Below are 21748 nucleotides of genomic sequence, written 5' to 3'. Positions count from 1 at the left end.
ATCCCCGCGCCCGCGTCACGTGGGCGCCCCACTCACGCTCCGCGCCTCACTTCCGGCTGGCGCCCTCGCGAGAGCAGCGCCGTTGCCCCGGTAACGGCCCGGGGAGGAGGCGGCCATGGCGGGCCCGGGCCCGGGGCGGGTCCCGGGGGGTCCTGGGCTGAGGGATCGGGGAGCGAGCGCGTCCCGGGGGTGGTGCCGTGTCCTCTAAGGGGCCCCAGGCTGGAACAGTCCAAGCCCGGGGGGGTTTGGGCCCTGCCGCACCCGAGGGAAGCGGGCCCCGCTCCCCCGACAGGTGGTTCAGCCGGAGGGTCCCGCAGCCGCTCGTCCCGGGGCGCTGGCCGAGGGTGGGCCCCGCACAGGCAGAAATCGGCTGTTGGGTCACTAAAAGCCGCATTTCCGAGGCCTGCCAGCCCCGTGCGGGTTCCCCAGCACAAACTGGCGTTGCTGCCCTTTTGAAGGGCTCGGGAGCTGTGGCGGGCTGTGCTCTGTGCCGGGCGGTGCTGCGGGGAGGACAGGGCAGAACGTGAGAGGAGGCTTTGTGACAGCCTCAGCCTTTAGGGTGGGAGGGGTTCTGTCTCTCTGCGTCGAGCCCTGTGGCTCCTGCCTCGGGAGCGGTAATGAATTCTGACGGCTCTCTTTTGTTAGGGGTGAACGTGCCGCTCCTTTGTTCCCAGCTTTTCTTCGGCGCGGTGCTCCCACCCTGTTGGTGTGCCCATGGAACGGCTCCGTCGGCGTTCCAGGTGCTCAGCCCGAGGCTCGGTTCCACACGTGTGTGCTTGCAGCAGCAGACTGCTCTGAACTGATGGCTTACTCGGTTTTTAAGACCCAGCTGTTTTAACAAGGCATGGTTTACCTAGACACCCCCCCCCCCAAAAAAAAATTTTGCAAAAAACCTATTTTATGCAGTTAAATGAGGGAGAAGGCAGGAATAAAATATTTTACACACCTCTCTGTGCTTTCTTGCTGCATCTCACGCTGTCAGATGGTCACTGGGTAGATGAAGAACAGGATGTGTCTTCTTTTATTGCAACTTCAAAATTCTTTATCCCCAGCCAGCTGCACAGTTTGTTTGTGTGTAGAAGTTCTGATATTAAAAGGAACAGAAATCTCTATGTAAATTAAACATTGTGTGATCTCTGCTGTTCCCAAACTCTGGTACCTTCTATCTCTTGTTGCTGGGTTAGGGAAGCTCATGGGTGTTGCTGTTTTAAACTTTTTGAGCTGAACTTCCCTGGATTATAAACTGCCTTTAATTGTAAGGAGGGGTCTGGATTATAAATTGTCTTGGATAACCTGTGGGGAGAATAAAGGTTCAAAACTCCTTGTAAATACGTGGGAATACTGTGTCATTATTTCCTGTAAACACATCCTTCCCATGTGGAAGAGCAGTGCCAGCTGTGCACCAAAAAGGAGATTATTTCCCCTTGTTTAGGAGCTGTTGGTTGCAGCGGCGTTACCTGCTGGGAGAGAAGGGCTGGAAGGCTCCCAGCCCAGAGGAGGAGTGTGACTCAGCAGGTGCCCAGCAAAACATGACTCAGCTCCTGCTGGCTCCTCTGCACCAGTGACCCCACCTGACCAGGCTGCAGCCAGGCTGCCTCCAGCACTGCTGCACCGGGCTCTTCTAAAAACAGAGCAGAGGGACCGGGGGGGGGGTGTAAATTTAAAGGGAAATATTTATTTCTTGTTCAGGTTGCAGGGGTTTGGTGGAGCTGCAGCGCCTGGGTCGGGGTACGGGGATGGTAAATGAAGGTGTTGTCATGCACTGGATTGTCATCCTGGTGTTTGGCTCCCTGGGGTAAATGCTTACAAAGCAGGAGTTTGGAGATGGAGGAGAGGTTTCCAAAATGTGGGTTGTGTGCCAGTCCAGCCCCTCACCTGGAACAGCCTCTCCCTGCCAGCCCAGGCAGAGGGAACCAGCCCATCTCCTCTCATTAGTGAGTGGGGGAAGATCTTGGCTGAACTACTTCCCATTTTCAAGGGGGAAAAAATAAATATGCAAAATATAAACCTTGGATAAGATGATCCTTAACCTCTGTGGGGAAGTAGCTGAACCACATCATGGAGACCTGGAAAGGAGGACACTTGTGCTGTGAAGAAATGCAAAGGGAATAATGGTCATGCTTGTTCAGAGGCTGCCTAGGCAGGATTTCTCTTGCCAGATGAGATCCAGATGCTCCCAGATGAGCAGGAATCTTCAGGAATGGGACAAAAGAATCCATAGATCCACAAGGACCTGCTGTGAAACTCCTGTGGTTGGCATGAAGGTTATTTTCATCCTCTCAGACAGGAGAGCATTAAGTTACCAGTCATTGTCCTGAGATGTGATGGTTCCCATAACAACAAGCTAAAATTTTTGCTTGTCCCAAAATTATTTGATTCCTTTGAATACTGGTAACCCAGAGCCTTTCTGTCTCTTTAATTTTGGGAAACAGCTTTCCACCCTGACCCTCCAAATTGTTTGTTCCCCGTTTCTCACACGGTGTATTCCAGTGGGACACATGCCATGGCACCTTGAAAACCTTCTCTTCCCTTTCCTCAATCAAAGGAATAAAAGGTGTACAGGATTGATGTCCAGAATGTCACAAGAGGTAGCCAGACCCCCTTGGGACTGCTGGGTACATCAAAGGCAGAGCTCATCCTGAACAGAGCTGGGAACTTATTCCAGCAGTCAGGTGCCTGGGAAGGCTGCCTTCCTCTGATCATGCCAAAGATGTTCTTGAAACACACACAAGATAACAGGTAAAGCCCTAGAGATTCAATCCAAGGAGAAAGCAGAGGGAGTTGAAACTACAAGATAAGCCTTGGACAGAAGAGGAAGCAGTTAAAGGTCATAGAAAAGCTCCTGTTGCAAACACGCCTTAAAAATGTGTGGGTAGTGTTAATTTCATTCTGAATTAGACTTATTTTCTGTAATTTTTATTTTTGTTTTTAAATGCAATGCTGAAGAAATAGGACACTCAGAGACTGGGGGAAAAATTGGGAAAAAGGGAAAATCTCTGTTTTTTTAATTGAACTTATTTGGCACTGCCTGTGGCTTCTGCCCCTGACCGAGCCAGAGCACTGGCAGCTATTCCAACAACCTGTAGTTCCCTGCAGCAGCTGGAATTGTTTGGGAGTGTCTGCATTGCAGCGTGCTGGGAGATGTGTGGGTTTGGGAGGGTTCCCTGCTCCCAAATATGTGTGTGATGCTCTAAAATCACAGGAGCATTGGCCCCTAGCAACAGCCACAAATGGAAATGATAGAAATGGTAGAGAACAGAGAGCAAATGACAAGAAAAGAGGTCCTGCTGCCTGGGGTGGGGAAGAAACCTGGAGAATTGTCATTGAAATGAGAAGGCTCCATTCTGCTCTTTCTCCTCTACTTTTACAGCAGTTTCCTCCCCAAACTGCAGCTCCTTTAGTGCCTCAGTGCTGGTGCAAAAAAAACCAAACCCTATGCCTAAAAACCTGTCTGGGATCCTCCTTCCTTTGCTGTTTGCCTAAAGCTGCTGCAAGGGTTGGGGTTTGGGTTTTACATCTCAGCCCAGCTAAGCCTGACCCCCCGACCTGGCCCTGCAGGTGAGGCTGCCTTGGAATAGATGGTTTAAAAATAGAAATAATAATAATAATAAAAAAAATCAATGAATTTGCTTATCTCTGTTTTCAGCAAGGGAAAAAGCAGTTTAGCCCATCTCAAGCAGACAAGAAAGGGAGGAAGAGGAGGAAAAAATCCTCTCTTACCAGCGCCCGGCTGGGTGTGTCTCCCCCCCCTCCCCCGTGGGGCTGCGTTCCTGGCAGCCAGGCTTGCCTGGGAGGGACCTGCCGTCAAAGCCACCCAGGAAAGGAGGCCTGATACGCTCATTAATATTCTGAACTAGTGACCCTTCTCTTTCTTTCCACCCCTCGCCTTTCTCTGGGCGCTCCAGCCTCTCCCCGCCGCGGATGGCTGCAGCCCCCTCCAGCTGAGTCAGTCCTCCCTCCCCGCAGCATTGCAGCACCTCCGCAGCTCCTGCGCTCCTGCAGCACCCGCTCCGCTCCCGCCGCAGCATGGCCAGCACCGTCTCAGGTAGGACAGGCGCCTTCTTGGGGGTTTGACAACAACGCACTCCTAAAACCATCGGGGTTTAATTTTTTTTTTTTTTTTAATCGTTGTTCTGAGGGGTTTGGGTTGTTTTTCTTTTTTTTTTTTTTTTTTTTTTTTTCCCTCCGTGGGTTTCAGGGGAGTTCTGTGCTGAGGAGGCAGCTGGTATGGCAGCATTGTTCCCCTTCCTCCCCCATACACACACCCCTCTGATGCAAGATAGCAGGTGGGCTTTTTATTTTAATATGAATACACATGTGATAAACTTGCCAATTTAAAATATTGCTGCCGTTACCTTGTGTAGTTAAAAGATGCTGCTACATGCCAATTAAACAGTATTTTTGTAATGTGTTACAGCTTCTTCCCCACCCCACCCCAAAGAAAAATTTGCTTTCTGTGTAGCTGGATTGTAAAGAAATCAGGAATTACATTTTGTTTTGTGGAGATCATGTATTGCCTAAACTGGCAATGGAAAGGGAGACAGGAATAAGAGACAGTGATGCCCTAGAAAATCCTCCAGTGCCAACCAGAACAACCTGGGTGGGTTTCTGTGTATTCTCAGGGCTTCCCATCCCCGGATTTCTTCCACAGCTCACATTTCTTGGTTAGAAGATGCTACAGGGGAGCGGTCCTTTGATGGCGTTGGGTGAAATGAGATGCTGCAAGGGAAGCCCTTCCTCCCTCCTGCAGCAGTGCCGGGAATCACATCCCGGGAGCCTGGTCGGGTTTGGCTGCAGGATGGCAGCCTGCCCCGAGGATGCTGTGCTGCCTCGGTCCAGCTTCCTAAAGACCTGTCCCCCCCCTTCTTTTTCTAGGGAGGAGGGATTCAAATGGCTGAAACTGGGAGTGTGGGTGAAGGAGATGAGCCTGAAATGGTACAACGAACAGTGGGTGTGTTTAGGCGGGGGGGTCTTTTGCTTTTAGAAAAGCAAGTTTTCTCTTGAAATGGCTCTGGATTCTGCAGCCCATAAAGAGGGGCTTGGGTGGGGAAAGAGAGACCCTGGAGGGCTGGGATGGAGCGACAGACAAAAAAAAAACAGCAGGCGGTGCTTTGTGCCCCCCAGGCAGGGAACCAGCCCGAAGGAGACCAGGCAAAACACTCCTTGCTGCTTTTGCTGTCCTTTGCCTGGGTCTCCTGCTGTGCATTTTTTATTCCTTTCTCCTTTTAAAAGACCAGTGGATGCAGGGGGGAGAAGGGCAGAGATGGGGGGGGGGGAAAGTGAGGGGGCAGTTGATCCTGAGTGGGCTTTGCACGCAATTAAAGAAGTCAAGCAGCTTTGTAAAGATGTGTCTCTGTGCCAGAAAACCTCCAGCTATTGTGCATATTCCTGTGAGTATCCCTGTCTCAATGAACGTCTGCAGCAGTGCACTCCTGGGAGGTGCCACCCATCTCCTGCCTTCCCTACCGAGCAGGATTGGACTCGTTCGCAGAGTGGGGGTGGGAGGGAAGGCTCAGACTTACCGGCCATCTGATCCAAGGTTGCATCGAACTTGAGATGGACGAGGATGAAACACGCGTGGGCAGAACACGCGTTTTCCAGTTGGTGCATTCTCACCCTCCCAACCCACCACATGCCCGTAGCATATTTCATCTTCCCAAAGGTGCGGTTTTACTGTCCAGGGAGGCTTGGGATCATGAAGAAGCATGAAACCGTGCTTTCCTGTGGCTCAGATCGAGCAGAGAAACAATTTCGAGGGGTAAAAACTCCCGGGAAAGCAGTGCTGTGGCAGGAGGGAGGAGAATAGGGCGCTGTGTGCCAAGGGATGGTCAGGGCTGAGCCTCGCCCAGCCGCCTTTGCAGGAGCAGCTCCCCATCTCCCCATCGCCTGCAGCACGCACAGCAGGAGCGGAGAGCAGCCTGGAAAGGCAGGAGGAAAAGGACAAGTAAATCCTTAAATTAAGGAATGAGTCTTGTTTGCTTCCTTCATTATTTCCTCCTTTATTCCCAGCAAAAGCCGATCCGTGCTGAAGGCAGAGCAGCTGCCATCGTCTGCGGCTGATGCCCCGGGGGCTCATCCCTCCCCCCACCTTCCCTTGGGAAGATTAAACAAACAACCGAATCCTCGGGATGAAAAGGAACAGGGCTCGCTTCCCGCAGCCCCTCAGCCCCTCTCTCTTTCCTCCCTGCCACGCCGGGCGTTTTCCCCGGCCCTGGAGGATGTTTTGGGAGCTGGAGCTTGGGATGGGCGGCACATGCTCAGTGCCGGCTCAGCTGCGGTGCCGGCCCCGCTGCCGGGCAGAGCCCTCGCAGCTCCTCCCGCAGCATCCGCACGGGGCTTTGTGCTCCGGTGCTCCGCGGGCAGGGGGTCCGGCTGGGGCTCCGCGGGGCTTACAGAACTCCCCCCACCCTCTGTAGCACCCGGGCTGGATAAAGGGAGCCGAGATTGTGAAATGATGCTGTGAGGTGACGGCCTTCCCCGGCTTTTCTCTCCGGCGTTAGCGTGCCTGAGAAAGGTGGAGCCAAGAGGAAACACCGGGTTGTCACGGCTGGGCATGGTAAAAGGGCCTTGGCAGACCCCGAGGTCCTGCACTGAAATGTGAGAGTTGTGTGACTTCATGTAGCTCCTGGTTATCCTCTTTTCTGGATGGTATTGGTGGACACCATGTGGTGTTGCCCTGTCCTGACTCAGAGTCCTTTCTGACAAGCTCTTCATCTCTCTGTGTTCTCAAGAAATCACCATTTTATCTCTCTTCAGGTGTTGATGGAGTCTCCATGGCCTTAGAAATGTATGGTACTTTAATTGGAACTTAACATTTACAAGCCAAAAGAATCTACTGTAGGCATTTTTATGTATGTGTGTGTATGTTTATATATATATATATTATTTTTTTTTACCAGTGTATCCAAACAAGGAATTGAGGGATCTAAATCACTGGGAAAATATTTATTCTTTCTAAAATATAAAATATAAAATACAAATAGTATCTTATTTAGTGGAACCACGTAGGCTCTCGGAGGATGCCTTGGGTGTCTCAAAAGAGCCTGTCAGTGTTTGCTCAGGTTTGGTGAAGGCACTGTTTTACCAGATGAACACATTTTCCTTCTCCAAAGGGAAAGCTGGGATTCAGTGGTTGGATGTGGCAACCAGAAGGGTGTGGATAAGCCCCGTTGTGACAGCAGCGTGGGCAGCAGGGGGGATTGCACCTTCAAGCTTTATTAGGGTGAACAGGGCTGATGATTCTTGATGATAATCCTTGGAGAGACCTGAAGCTCACTGAAAATTCTATATCCCTAAATTAACGGGAAACAACATGCCTGGCTAATCCCTCCCAGTTGTCCCAGTGGGGGCTTTACTCTGCCAGGTGGCAGCTTATGTTTTAAAAATAAAAATAAAAGCCTCCTATCCAGAGAGGAGTTAAACCAATGGCCAGATCTGTGATTTAGAAATAAAAAAAAGAGCCAGAGAGCAACCAAATACCATGTGTGTGTGCTGTGGCACTTTGGCACATCCCAGCTGGTAAAGAGCTGCTCAGCATATTGCCGAAAAATTCTTTTGTTCTTTAAAGGTACCTCTACATTTTTAGTGCCTTACTAGAGAATCTTATACCCTCTGAATGTGTTTAGACAAATAATAACCCTGTATAATGGGAGATTTCCCTGGTTATTTTCCTGGGAGCAACCCCCATATTCCCGTGCTACAGCTCGAGGGATTTGCTGATCCACTGGCCGTGGGCTGATGTGACATTCATGAGCTGCTGGGTGAGGGGAAGGAGCCAGGTGATGGGAAACCACCCCTGGGTGATCGTTTGGCAGATGCCTGACAGAAGGCAGAGTAACCCTCACATCTGCCTGTTCTCGTGGATGGTCCCACATGAGGCCCACGGTAACTTCTGGGCCTGAAGTCTCCTGGTGAGCAGCTGAGAGGGTGTAGGGCATCAGTGTGGGGTGCAACTGCTGAGCTGACAAAAGAAAAAAACAATCAAAAAACCCCAAACAAAACAAAACAAAACAAAACAATCTATTGTTCTCTCATTGTGTGAGATCTGCTGCTGACCTGTTTGTGGAAGCTGGGGGCAAGAAGATGGAAATGAGTTAGACTGAAGTGAAGGTCTGGCCCATGATTTTTATGACAGGATTCATAGTGGGGGAGAACATTTAGAGCCTGCTGTACTCTCAAGGCTTATCAAGGACTGTGGTTGCTTTTGTTGTGCATGTGACATTGCAGTCTTTGTGCTGGAGGTCTCAGTTCCCTGCTCTCTGGCTTCTCTACCTTCTGTTTAAGCTTTGACTATGCTTTTAATCAGCCTGTTCTCATTTTTTTCTGTGAGATAATATTCTTTATGGAAGCAATTTTTACTTCTCCAAACTTATCTTCACAAGCCAAATTATTTTCTCGCAATAACCTTCCTTTGACCTTGCTATCAGGCAGAGCACATCCAGTTTCATCCATTTAAATTGCCTGAATTCACACAAATTGGCCTTGCTGTGTCTCTGGTTCATTATAAACGTCGCCATATCGGTGTTGTGCATAGCTGGTCTCGCTCTGTTTTGCTGGGTGTCCTTAAACACCGAACCAAAACCTGCTCAGGAGGCCGAGAACAAAAGTTTTTAATGAATAATACGTGTTGAGCCCCACCCTCCAGGCACATCTCCAGTGGGAAGATGGTCCCCTTTGCTCGTCAAAGCACCATCCCCAGCCCTTCCTCCATCTCCGGCGCTGCAGCCACTCGGGGAGCAGCTGGATGATGTCTCCGGGGGTTGACTTGGAGACAAACACTTTACACGGATCGATGGTGTCCATAGCGCTCCTGCTCAGGCGAAGCAGAGGGGATTTGGAAATGCAGGATGTTCCCTACGGCACTAGAGGGAGCACAGGAAAGGAGCCGCCAGAGACAGCTGGGAGCTCCCTGAGCCTCCTGGTGCCTTGATGAAGGCCCAGGTCATCTCCCTTCTTCTCTTTGCATCAAGGAGAAAGTAATTTTTCACAGGCATTATACACGTTTAGATGAAAAATTTTAACAAATATTGGTTGCTTCATGGGGTGTCTGAGGGAATACAACCAAACCAGAGTCAGCCTGTGCTGATTGCAGAGAATAAATGTTCAGAGACTGCACCCTTTTTGATTGTAGCTTAATCACTACCCAGGGCCCTCTGAAGCAAACAAAACATGAGTTTACCCCACTTTACAGGATGGGACTCTGATATATTTTCTATTTCTTCTTCAGTTTATTCACTTGTCAGTTTACACAACTCAGAACCATAGTTCTGACAGCAGTGAAGTGTTATGACTTTGTGTTAAAGATATACCAGTCTGAATGAATTTGCTGCTGATCTTTCTACTGCAGTGTTTGCTTAAAAAATATATAAAATATCAGTAATTCATACCTGAGTGAGCAGCCTGTCCTAATCCTCTACCCACCAGTGAGACAGAGCTCTTGCTGCCCCTCTGAGACTGAAGTGATGCTTTGGGATGAAGTCTCTGAGGACATGAATCAGACTAATCTATGCAGAAATGAAATATTTGTTCAGTGTAAGCTGAATTTGTTTTTGCCGACTTAGCAGGAGTGAAAATGCCAATAGATCCTCAAACAAGAAGTTCAGCATTCCCTGTCTGATTGCTCTTAAAATACGCACATTTTTGCACTGGGTACAGCCTTTCTGGGCAGGGGCTCTGAGCTGTGGCAACAGAGCTGGGGAAGGGTCTGGAGCACAGGTGTGATGAGGAGCAGCTGAGGGAGCTGGGGGGGCTCAGCCTGGAGAAAAGGAAGCTCAGGGGGGACCTTCGTGCTCTCTACAACTCCCTGAAAGAAGGATGGAAGTGTGTTAGGAGTCGGTCTTTTCTCCCAAATAACAAGTGACAGGGCAAGAGGAAGCAGCCTCAAGTTGAACCAGGGGAGGTTTAGATTGGACATTAGGGGACATTTTTTCACTGAAAGGGTTGCCCAGCCCTGACACAGGCTGTCCAGGGAAAGGATGGAGTCCCCGTCCTTGGAGGGATTTAAAAGCCTCGTGGATGTGGCGCTTGGGGACGTGGGTTAGTGATGGGCGTGGCAGTGCGGGGGGAACGGTTGGACTCGATGGTCTCAGAGGGCTTTTCCGACCCAAACGTTTTCGTAAACCCACGGTTCCATAATTTCTTCGGGAGTCAGTCCTTCCCCCTCGTCCTGCCGAAGCCCCCGGTGGTGCTGGGCGGACAGCTCCCGGCGCGGGGTCCCCGGGGTGGCGATGGTCCTGAAGGGACAGCTCCGGGCGGGGGGCGGTGCTGCCGACCTGGTAAAAATCGGGGGGGCTCGGTCCGCTGCCCCTTCCCGCTGCTTCCCCCGCTCCCCCCCGGCAGCAGGGGCTGGTCCGTCCCCGCCGGTCCCCGGGGCGGCTGCAGCTCCAGCCCCGCTCCCCCAGCCCGGCGCCGCTAATTGCACATGACGGCTGGCGCCGGGCTGCAGCTGCGGGGTGATGGACGGGAGAAGGACGCGGAGCTCATCCAGCGCTCATCACAGCCCTGCCGCAGCCCAGGGCCCTTTTGTCCTCTCCCTCCTCTTCATTTTAATTGACGGGCAGTTTGCTCTACAGCGGGGAAAACGGGGCAGGGAAGATCCCCATGGAGTGGAGGCAGCTGTGAAACCACCACAACAAACCTCCTGAAAGGCAGGGAGTGCAGCGTGGAATCGTCTGCACGGAGTGCCAGCACCGAAGCTCAAGCAATGAAACACAAAGCCCTGTGCTCTGTAACAAGTGCTGGGAGACCGTTAAATTGAATTAAACGAGCGGGCCGGGGGTGTGGCACATCTGCTTCGTGTCTTGGTTTCACCCAGGCCCAGACATAATGGTGGAGCACCGACCTCGTTGCCTGGTTTGTTTGTATTAAATGATGATGTCTAAACGATAATAAATGATAATGTCTCTCGTTTGTTCCCGGGGAGCTTCCTCGGGGCTCTTGGCAGCACATTAGGAGATGCATTAGCTTTCTGCTGCGTGCCACGACTTCTGGCCTCTCAGAGGCTTTTCAGGGTTTTTTTTCATTTAAAATAAAATCAAAGATGCCTGGCTGGTACTGCTGATGTGAACTGTTCCTATTTGGTTTGCATTTAACAGCAGGACTGGGCAGGGTGTTCAAATCAAAATGTGGAGCAAACTAAGAAATTGTTCAACAAATGCCTGAGCTTCAGGGATGGTTGGTTATCAAAGGAGGATGAAGCTCTGTACCTAGGAGAAAAAATAAATGCAGGCCTCAGTTTTCCCACTCAATTAGCTCTGGCAAGGCAGAGGAGAAGACCTGAAAGGTGTTCCTGAGGGCATGTGGTACACAGGATGCTACTCCTCTCAAAATTGTTCTGAATCTAATGCCTCTTCATATCACAAAGCTCTGTCCTGGCCCAGGGGAGGGTCTTGCTCTGAAGGTGGCATTGGCAGCTGAGCTGCAGAGTCGCCTCAGGCTGGAGGTCAAAATGTGAGCTCAGTACAGAAGGGACAAACCAAGGCCAGAAGCACCAGGGCATGTGGGAAATCCAGAGGCAGAGCCAAGGCAGGACAGCAGAATGTCTGTGCCTGTGGCAGAGGCAGGAGCAAGGGCAGCACAAGGAGGTTCAGGGCAGGTTTGGCAGGACATGCAGCCATGAAGACTCTGTCCCCACGTGCCTGGGTGTCCCCCGAGGAGCCAGGCCAGGGCAGAGCCTCAAAGCCCCTGTGAGACAGCAACACTCACTGCTGAGCTGACCTGAGACATGGGAATGATGCTGTGAGGGTTACTGATGTGACCAGGAGCCTGGCAGACTGACAGAGCACCTCCCTGGTTTCAAGTCCATCTGTTCTGAGGCCCTTTGTCAAGAGTGTGCTAACAGTTCACTGTCTTAAATGTGCTAAACTCCAAAAATACAGGTGAAGATTGCCCCAGAAACAGACCTGCTGCAATCTGTCACGAGAGCAGCAGCTTGTGCCCTTGTGATCACTGAGGACTCTGCAGTGCATCCTCCAGACTGGAAATTCCCCTTCCAGTGGAGAAAGGGTGTGGGCAGCTGTCCTAACACGGTTAAATACTTGGACTGCAGTGCCCCAGCTCCTTTGGAGGGAAAATCCTGCACAGAAACTTATACCTCTAGATGTGGTAAATTCCTACTCTGTGTCTTCCAGTGATATTTGCCACATTGGCATCTAATTTAGCCTTTTGGCAAGCCATGGTAGTGTGGAAAAGCCTCCATGAAGTCTGGGAGCTGCAAAAGGGGTTCCTTGTGTGTATTTCTTCATTTCTCCATGAAAAAAAAAGAGCTGCCACTGCCATTATAATCTCTTCTTACTGCTATTTTGTATTTTTCAGCCTACAAGGAGAAAATGAAGGAGCTGTCTCTGCTCTCCCTCATCTGCTCCTGTTTCCACACCCAGCCCCATCCCAATACCATCTACCAGTATGGAGGTAGGTAACCTGCTCCCACAGCAGCTCCAGCAGTGTTTGGATGATGCTCCCACTGGCAACGTGGGAGCTTGTCAGAGTCAGAGTCAGAGTCCCTCTGCTCTGTGCCAGGGTGACATAACAAGACATTAGCAGCGATGTGGCCTTTCTCTAATTATGCTGTGACTTTCATTGCATTGACATGGGGGAGGGATGAAGGGGATCACTAATTGCAAAATTCCAGATGTAAAAGAAAATCAGCCAGCTCAGGACACACAGGACCCTAATTCCTGTGTGAGGAGCTTGATGCTCTCAGGTGAGCACTCTCCTGAGTGACAGATCCACAGAGTCACTGGTGGTTTTTTCCCCCACGAAGATATGGAGGTGAAGCAGCTGGATAAGAGGGCATCAGGCCAGAGCTTTGAAGTGATCCTGAAGTCCCCTTCAGATTTATCTCCTGAGAGCCCAATCCTTTCCTCCCCTCCCAAGAAGAAGGATCTGTCCCTGGAGGAGCTGCAGAGGAGGCTGGAGGCTGCAGAAGAGAGGAGGAAGGTAAGGAAATGTCCTGCAGAAGCAGTGACTTTTTTGTGACAGGCACTAATTGCACCAAACCCTAAAACTGCCTTAGCAGCAGCAATCTACAACAGCTGGGAGGTGTTCTGACACTTGCTATTATATTCCACTGTAAATTGTCAGGTGAGATACCATGGAGTGAGGTTTGGGAGCCTGATTTAGCCAGGGAATTGGACTGCATCATCACCCCTGTGTAGATGTGGCACTTGGGGACACCGGTTAGCGGCGGGCTTGGCAGTGCTGGGGGAGCTGCTGGGCTCAGTGATCTCAGAGGGCTTTTTCCAACCTCAATGATTCTATGATAGCAGAAAAAAGGGCTCCAAAACATCTTCCGAGCAAGAGCGTTATGGGATGGAGGGGGGCGACAGAGTGGTTTGAGCAGAGGAGACGGTCAGAAAGTCGCTCTGGGGAGCTGAGGGCTGGAGGAGCCTCTCCAGTCACCTCCCACCTCTCCCTCGGCAGACCCAGGAGGCGCAGGTGCTGAAGCAGCTGGCGGAGAAGCGGGAACACGAGCGGGAGGTGCTGCACAAGGCGCTGGAGGAGAACAACAACTTCAGCCGCCTGGCCGAGGAGAAGCTCAACTACAAGATGGAGCTGAGCAGGGAGATCCGCGAGGCACATCTGGCTGCCTTGAGGGAGCGGCTGCGCGAGAAGGCGAGTGCAGAGCCCTGGGGAGAGGGCTGTGGGTGCTCATCCTCGTGGAGGGGTTGGGGTCTGGTCCCTGTGGGGTGGTCCCAGTGTGATGGGTGCAGGGGAGCGGGTGTTTTGTTGCCAGTGAAAGATGAGGTTGCAGAGCAGCTCTTCTCTGGAACAGCACGAGGAGGGGGGATGTGTCCTTAAAGGTCAGTGGAGAACACAGTCTGGGTAATCTTGATAGGTGCAAGTTCAGAGCCGCAGGATCAGGCCCACCCCGTGTCCATGGGCTGCATGGCCAAAGGGCTTTGCATGAAGGGGGATCCATGGGCACGTTCGCTGTGGGTACTGTCAGCTCTGGGCTCCCACAAATGATGCTTCACTCCTCGCAGGTGTAACTCGCTGTCCTCAGGGGGTGTTGGGTGGGAAACTGGTCCTTTTTTTTTTATGTCTGATGTAACTCCTGTGTGCAGGAGGGAAAGAGAGAGCACAGGAGCAGGGAGTGTTAGCCTGGTGTCATCTCTCCCATCTTTGCAGGAGCTGCACGCAGCCGAAGTCCGCAGGAACAAGGAACAGCGGGAGGAGATCTCTGGATAAAGGGCTTTTCTACACATCTAGCACCTGATTCCTGTTAACAAACCAACCAATCGACCAACCAACACATTTTATTTTGTTTGTCTAGATGCAGCGTTCAGTTCTCCATCCCCATTCCCCGGTGTTCGTCCCCCAGCTACACGCTTCTCTCTGCATCCCTAATCGTCAGTGCTTGTGGGGATTCACAGATCATAGGGACCTCTAAGCAGAATAGCAACTAGTTCACATGAAATAGAGAATCAAATCAGTCGATCAGTCAATCAAACAGCTTCTTTGGAGGGTTTTGTCCTTTTTTTAAGAAAAAAAAATATTTCTTAAACTGATGTAAAAAAAGAAAAATAATTAAGGTATTAATAAATTCAACCAGCAGTGTCACAGAGATACAGATTTCTTATCAGGGGCTTTTCCTCCTCTTGGTTTTTGCTCCGAGCCAAAAATCAGTTTCAGAATAATGGAAAGAAAGTGATTATTTCTGTGTGTGAAGTTAAATAGGGAGCAGCCCCTTGTTTGCCAGTGGTAAGAAAGAGGAAGGAGAGGGATGGGTGGCTCAGGAGTCGCAGCATGCAGAACCCCCATCTCTTGGCTGCATCCAGGGCCAGTCCAGGCAGGCAGTGACCCAAAGTCCTCATCTTTGGGTGATTCTTTGAGAGCAGAGTGATCCTTCGGAAGCAGGTGGGGGTTTTCACCCCAAGCTTGGTGTTGGGTGCCCCATCCTGCACTGCCTGACACCCTGGTTACCTGTGGACTGAAAAAGCCCTCTCCCCACTCAAGCAGGGACTGAGAGGTCTTGTCCATTCAGCCCAGGAGAACCATGGATGGTGACTGCACTCCTGGCTCTGTGGGAGCCCTGGGAGAGGGCACTTGGTCTGCAGTCTCCCCAGCACTCCCACAGCACAGGCTCTCACTCTGCTAGGAAAGCAAATCTAATAGAGATGGTACATGGTTGTGAAATAGCCTCTTAGTGGACAGAATAATCACCCTTCCCTCTTTCCAGAGGTGGATGTGGCTCTTCGGGGCCATTACAGAGCAGACTGCTGGAGATCAAATCCCAGAGCTCTTTGTTGATCTCCCCAAAAATCCCAGCTGGATATGGGAGGGACCTCTCAATGGCCATGTCTTGACATCAGGAGACTCTGCTCCTAAAAGGAAGGGCTACCTTACTCCCAGACCCCTCCACCCGGGCTGGGGGCAGGACAGGGCCGTTAGAAAGCTCCTGTGCTGTCAGTGACAAAAACAAAATAAGATCTAGGGCAAAGAAGGAAACTGAGGGTTGAATTTCTTACCAGTAGCTAATGATCAGTTTATAGTAGCAGCTGTCTTAGGTAAGCATCTGTGTAGAGCGCGGCATCACCGCCAGCATCACCTCATCCATATAGTGGCGAGAAATTTTCAAAAGTTTAAAAAGGAAAAAAAAAAAAATTTAAAAAGTAATTTAAATGAAATGTTTGTGTGTAAGAAATGGTTGAAACTGTCAAATGTCTGTGTCCCGCGTTGGTGGGATCTGAGAAGGTATCTGCGAGATATTAACCCTGTCCTACTCTCTGTGGTGCTGAGTGTTTGCTTGGTGTGTAATTCTGACCTGGAGCTTGTTGTAAATACTGTTTTTAGTACTATGATTATTATGATTATTATTATCAGAAATGTTGTACTCATGAGCAGGAGTTGAAAACAAGAGAAATGGCCATTTTCACTCTCTCCTGGGGGGCTCAGAAGGAATGGGGAGGCTGGGCCAAGTGAAGGCAGGCTGTTGGTGGGATGCTGGAGCAGGGAGCAGCTGGAAAATGATGGAATTGGGAGCTGGAGGCAGCTGAGTCCTGCAGGCAGGGCGGTGAGAGCAGGGACAGCTGCTCCTCATGCTGGGAGGAGAAGGAAGGGCTGAGAGGTGAAATAGAGGTGATGCTTCAGTTCTAGTGCATATTATTTAGTGCTGATCCAAACCTCCCCGTGTGGGGGTTCCAGGTGATTCCCTGCAGCCCCAGGGAAGCCGGAGGAGTGGCCAGGTTTGGTGTGTGCTGGAGGAGAGGTGGTCGGTGGCAGACTGTGCCGGAGTCATCCTCCCAAACAGCTCCTGAGTGCCTGGGCTCAGTTCCTGCCTGGATCTTCCCTCTCAGTCCCTTGTGCTGCCTTGCACTTCTCTCCTTCCCCACCTCTGTAGCCCAGCTGGGTCTCAAGTGAGGACTTACTCTTGCAATATCTTTCCCTGACGAAAAAAATCCCATGGGAAACACAGAATGGCCTGGCAGGTGGTTCTTGTGCAGGTGTGAGCACTGGGAAACTCATTTTTCTTCCCTCCGTCGGGTCGGTGAGGTGAGGGACGGTGGGCGTGGCTGGAAGATGTGCTACTGCAGGGTGAGCTCCTGCCTCAGAGGAGCAGGGCCGTGCTGGGGCAGTTTTGCATCGGTGACATGGGGCAGCTGCTGCCGAGACACGTTGTGCCAAGGAAACGGCCTCGCCGGTGGGGCCGGAGGCTTTAGGTGTCGCAGAGCCGTGTTTGCCTGGTGCAGGTGGATGCAGCAGGGATGTTCGGGAGCTTGACGCTTGTCCAGTGCCACTGGGCGCTATCAGGGAAACGTGTGACTGCTTTGGCTGCGCGGTGTTGGCTGGATGAGGGGTGTCCACCCCCTGCTCCAAACCCCTCGTGGCCAGGAGCCATGCCCGACCGGCAGCACGTGGCACGGGCCGGGATCGTGGTTATTCCATGCCTTTCCATATCCCTTCATGCTGATGGCTGTGTGCAGCTGCATATTTCATGCCTCAACTGAAACTAATCAAGTACCCTCATTAACACCCTTACTGCCCCAGCCTCCCTCATTCCTGGACTGTTCCCACGTACTGCAGTCGTGGGCATGGCATGCAACTCCCAACTCCCAGGGTCACCTTCCTTCTGGTAGGGCTTGAGGTCCATGGATTCCTGTAGGTGTGCATGAATCGAGCTCTGTACCGACAGTTTTCAGCCCCATTTTTGCAGCAGCATAAGGACACGGGACTGTGCCCAGTGGGGAGAGCATCCTCAGGGCACACACAGCACCCCTGCCCAGACCATGAGTGTGGCAGCTGTGTGAGGGAGGAAGGACGAGATGGTGACATCGTTCTGTGCACGGATACACCTCCCAAAGAGCCTTTCTGGAGAAGGGCCTCTGATTCGGGCAAGACCGAGGAGCTGAAGTGAAATGAGCTCCCAGCTGGCGCCAACAGCCAGGCAATGGGTGAAGCTGCCAAAGAGCTGGGAAAACTGGCCTTGTAGCCCTAATTACAGCTCTGTGCCCATGTTATCCCTCACAGCAGAGCTCAGCTCTGTCCTTAAACAGGCGCTTCCAAGGATGCTGGCCCTTCCGACTTCTTCTGGACTGAGCCTGTTCCTTGTCTTATTATTTTCAAGTCATTAACAAATCTTGCTCTAACCCAGATGTGGGATCCCCTTTGAGTTGACCTTCCAGGGCCGGTGGGAGTTTCACGATTGCATGCATCCTACCTCGGGGGTAGGTCGGTCTTGCTGCTCCCTTTCCAAAATGTAAACTTCAGCTTGCTTGCTTTAGCTTAGCCCGGCGTGGCTCTCTGGCCCTGGCTCTGCAGTCCTGTCTCATGGGGTCCGTTCTATCCCTCCCGTGGCATCCCCGTCCTCCTCGCAGTGGCTGTGCACTCGGCCGTGCACACGCGCACAGAAATGCACCCGTGGAAACAATATATGCACATACACTCTGATACCACTTGAAATGAGTCAGGGAATGGCTGTTTACGGTGCTAGAGATTTCTTACTCTCCATGCTAGGGACAAGATGACGTAGCAAGACCAATAAACTCCACCTTTGTAGTCAATTGTCGTTCAGCGAAGCAGAAGAGGGGCGCTGGCCCACGCCTGCGTGTGGGCGCTCCGTGGTCCCCGGGGTGCAGGGATACAGCCTGGGGGGCGTGGCACCTGAGTGCAGGGGATCCCTGCCCCGGCATCCCCTGCACCTCGGCTTCCCACACCCTGTGACGAGGGGACGTGGACGCTCCCTGCCCACGGGGACCGCGGGAGAGCCGACGCCTCCAAAGCGCTCTGAAATGGGAAGTACCAAAGTACCGGGTCGGGATGGGCGGCTGCGCGTCCCAGGAGGAACAGCCCGGCCCGTGGCTGCAGGCAGAGGGTTGGAAGATGACTGCGTGGGCAGGGGGGCTGAGCCGTGAGCCCAGGGCTCAGCATCCCGGCTGTCCCCCTGGGCAGGATCCGCTCCTCCCGCCGCCGTCCCTCGCGCCGGGTGGGAAGCTGGCACAGTGTCATGGAAGGACTTTCCATCCCTAACAGAGCCTCGTCCGGTTCCCTTCGGTCTACCACGTGCATTTCATTGTCAACTTGAGGTTGTTGTTGTGCAAAAGAAGTGATTATGGAAAAAAAATAATAACAATAAAGGAAAAAAAAAAGAAATAAAGTTGGTATGAAACCGTATGTGTCCTTCTCTCCCCATAAGCGGGTTGGTTTAGTTCCAAGGCTTCTCTTTGTATTGTGAGAATACTAATAAATTGCATTAAACAGAAAATTGACCTAAAGATTTAACGAAATAGACTCTTAAGCATCTGAATGCTCCGTGAGTACTTTGCATCCAGCATAGAAGAGGCAGAAGCCGACAGTTATGGCAATTGTCAGAGGGAAAAAGTAATAAATGCTTGAATGAAGGTCCTGCTGATAAGCCCTGTGGCTGGGAGTGAGGGTGTGCACAGAGGAAGATCGAAACAGATATAAGTTACAAATACAATAAACGCAGCTCTGGAAAACACATGAGCTTCTTTATTAAAAAATCCAACACTTCCTTCATGAGTTTTTCCTGAGAAAGGATCCAGTTTGGACTGGACACAGTGGAAGGTAGCAGGGCCATGGTTACCAGGGAGAGGGGATCCCAACCCACTGCATGGCCAACAGTCCAAACCCCATCCCTGGAGCCAGGTAAACAAAAAGGCCCCAAAAGCTGCAACTGAAAACAGGGAATTTTGTAATCCACAGGGATATGCAGGGGGAGGGTGCCTGGCCACTGCTCCAACTGCTGGGGAAAGTATCCCCCAGCTGCCTTTTTTTGGGGGGCCTTTTGCCACCACGAGTGGTGCCCAACATCACTGCCCACTGCCTTCCCTGTCCTTGAAGGGATACTGAAATAGCAGCATCCTCATGGGCTGTCCCACATCTTGTGTTCCCATCAAAATAAGCAATGTGGGAGTCTTCCCACAGATCTCAGCAGAACCCTGTGTACCAGAAACTGAGGGAAGGCACATGGGGCTTAAATTTAATTCCCAGGGCAGTGTTCTGTAAGAGCAGGGAGGACAGTGCCCGGACAGTGCCAGGACAGTGCTGGGGCCATCACAGCAGTGGCAGTGGCTGAGCAGCCCATTCTTGATGCTCTTCCCATGTGTGCTCAGGACGCTGCCTCCTGCACAAACAGGAATTCTATTTTTGCAGCGTTGACCTTCCTGGTTTTGGAGATAACGACCTGACCGCACACACAGCACTGCTCACTTCTCCTCTGAGGTTTCCTACAGGTCACTAACCCGGGCTCTTAAAAAATGGGGATGTAGAAAAGTAAACCTCTGCACTAGTCCTGGGAAAACAGGGGCAGTCCTTGGTGCTTGGAGACCAAGCATGGCCACCCTCTAACTAGTTCATTCAAGTCACATCCTTCATCCTCTTGCCATCTGAAGGAGGAAACTGTGGAGGGATGGGATCGGTTGGGGCAGGGGGTGAGAGGAGCAGGAGAGGCTCCCACCACCCTCCAGCCCTGCCCACCCTTCAGCCCTCCAGGGTTGGGAGGGACCTTAAGGTTCTTCTCATCCCGACACCCTGCCATGGCAGGGACACCTTCCACCAGCCCAGGTTGCTCCAAGCCCCATCCAACCCACCTGTGGACACTTCCAGATATGGGGCAGCCACAGCTTCTCTGGGCAACCTGTGCCAGGGCCTCACCATTTTCACAGGGAAGAATTTCTTCCCCATATCCAATATAACCCTGCCCTCTGTCAGCTTAAAACCATTCCCCCTTGTCCTGTCACTCCATGCCCATGTCAGAAGTCCCTTCTGAAAAAATCAACACCGGGTCAAGAAAGCAAAATATCTACCTAACTCTTGGAGGGATCCCTACAAAGTGCTCGAGCTGTGCCTGAGTGAGGGGAAGGGAAGAGAGCACCAACCCTGCCACGGTAAATGCAAAAGCTCACCTGGGCAACCCAAGAATAGAGATTTTGCAGAGTAACTGGGTCTGAAAAATAACAGCTCATCCTTTCTCAGCAGCCTCTCTGGCACCATGGCTGGAGTGGGTTTGCCCACTGATAAAGGGGCAGAGCAGGGAGCAGATAAGGTGCCAGGACGTGAAATCATCCCACCCTGAGTGCTAAGAGGAGCCCAGGGACCACGATGGAGCAAACCTGTGCAGAGTGTTCCTGAGGTGCATGAAAACCAGCCACAAACAGCTGAGGGCTTGCACAAACCCTGGAATGCACGTGGGGAGCCAGGGGAGGGACAGAGGGCTCAGGGAGGACACGGGAGACACGGGTGGCATGCAGGAGGCAAGAGGGACACGCACATGAGGCACAGTGGGGGGACACTCAGGGGGCACACAACCCGGGGGGGACATGGAGGAGGCAAGGAGGGCGTGCAGGGCTCGGGAGGGGACACGGGGGGCACGCAGGACCTCAGAGGGGGACACGCAGGGCATGGGGCAGGGGACAGACAGGGGACACAAGGAGCTAAGCAGGGCACAGAGGACACGGGGGGCACACAGGACCTGGAAAAAGGACACACAGGAGACAAGGGGTCATGCAGGGCCCCGCAGGAGGACATGCAGGGGACAAGGAGATGTACACAGGAGGGGAGGCATGGCTGGGAGGACACACAGGATCTGGGAAAAGGACACGCAGGGGACACACCATGGGGGGCACAGGACCCCGGGAAAAGGACACGCAGGGTATGGGGCAGGGGACAGACAGGAGACACGGGGTGGGGGGGCACACAGGGCACACACACACGCAGAGGACACGAGGCACAGGAGACATACGGGGGGAACACATGGGTGGTCACATGTGGGGACACACAGTGGGGACACGGGTCACTGGGGTCACACGGAGGGGGCACGGGGGACACAAGGGGGACACGGGTCAATGGGGACACAAGGGGGACAGGGGCACAGCGGACACACGGGGGATCCCCCCCAGGCCCCAAAGCGCACGGACCCCACGGGCAGCTCTCGCCGCATCCCCCTCCAAACCCTTCCCTCCTCCCTCCTCCCCCGGTCCGGGCGGCCGCGCAGGCGCAGGCCGCCTCGCCCGGTCCCTATTTCACGGGGAGCGCGGGCCGCGGCGCCCGCGCCAAATAAGTCTCGGCAGCCGGTGCGGGCCGTGCGCCTGCGCGCGGGCCCCGAGCCAGCGCGGCGGACCCCGCTGTGTCCCCCAATCTACCCCGGCCCCGCCGCCGCCGCCCCCTGCCCGCGCCCCCGCACCGCCCGCGCCCCGCACCGCCCGCTGCCCCGAGCCCCACCGGGAGGCCGCGGCACCCCGGCCCGAGGTAAGCGGCCCCGGCGCGGCCTCCGCCCTCGCCCGCCGCGGGG

The 21748-nt window shown here is 52.8% G+C and overlaps 1 protein-coding gene across 1 annotated transcript; it reads left to right on the top strand.

The window, feature by feature from the left end:
- The first annotated feature begins 3785 nt into the window (after positions 1–3785).
- STMN3 (stathmin 3) lies at positions 3786–18609 on the top strand. Its single transcript, XM_050313609.1, has 5 exons — positions 3786–4045; positions 12313–12408; positions 12761–12936; positions 13420–13611; positions 14128–18609. Exons 1-5 carry the CDS (start codon positions 4027–4029, stop codon positions 14185–14187), a joined length of 543 nt encoding a protein of 180 aa, XP_050169566.1. The 5' UTR covers positions 3786–4026; the 3' UTR covers positions 14188–18609.
- The last annotated feature ends 3139 nt before the right edge of the window (positions 18610–21748 follow it).

Source organism: Myiozetetes cayanensis, unplaced genomic scaffold, assembly GCF_022539395.1.
Source record: "Myiozetetes cayanensis isolate MyiCay16 unplaced genomic scaffold, myiCay2020 scf19, whole genome shotgun sequence".
NCBI lineage: Eukaryota > Metazoa > Chordata > Aves > Passeriformes > Tyrannidae > Myiozetetes > Myiozetetes cayanensis.
The sequence above is the reverse complement of the archived record's forward strand: the minus strand, read 5'-3'. Positions and strand labels throughout refer to the sequence as shown.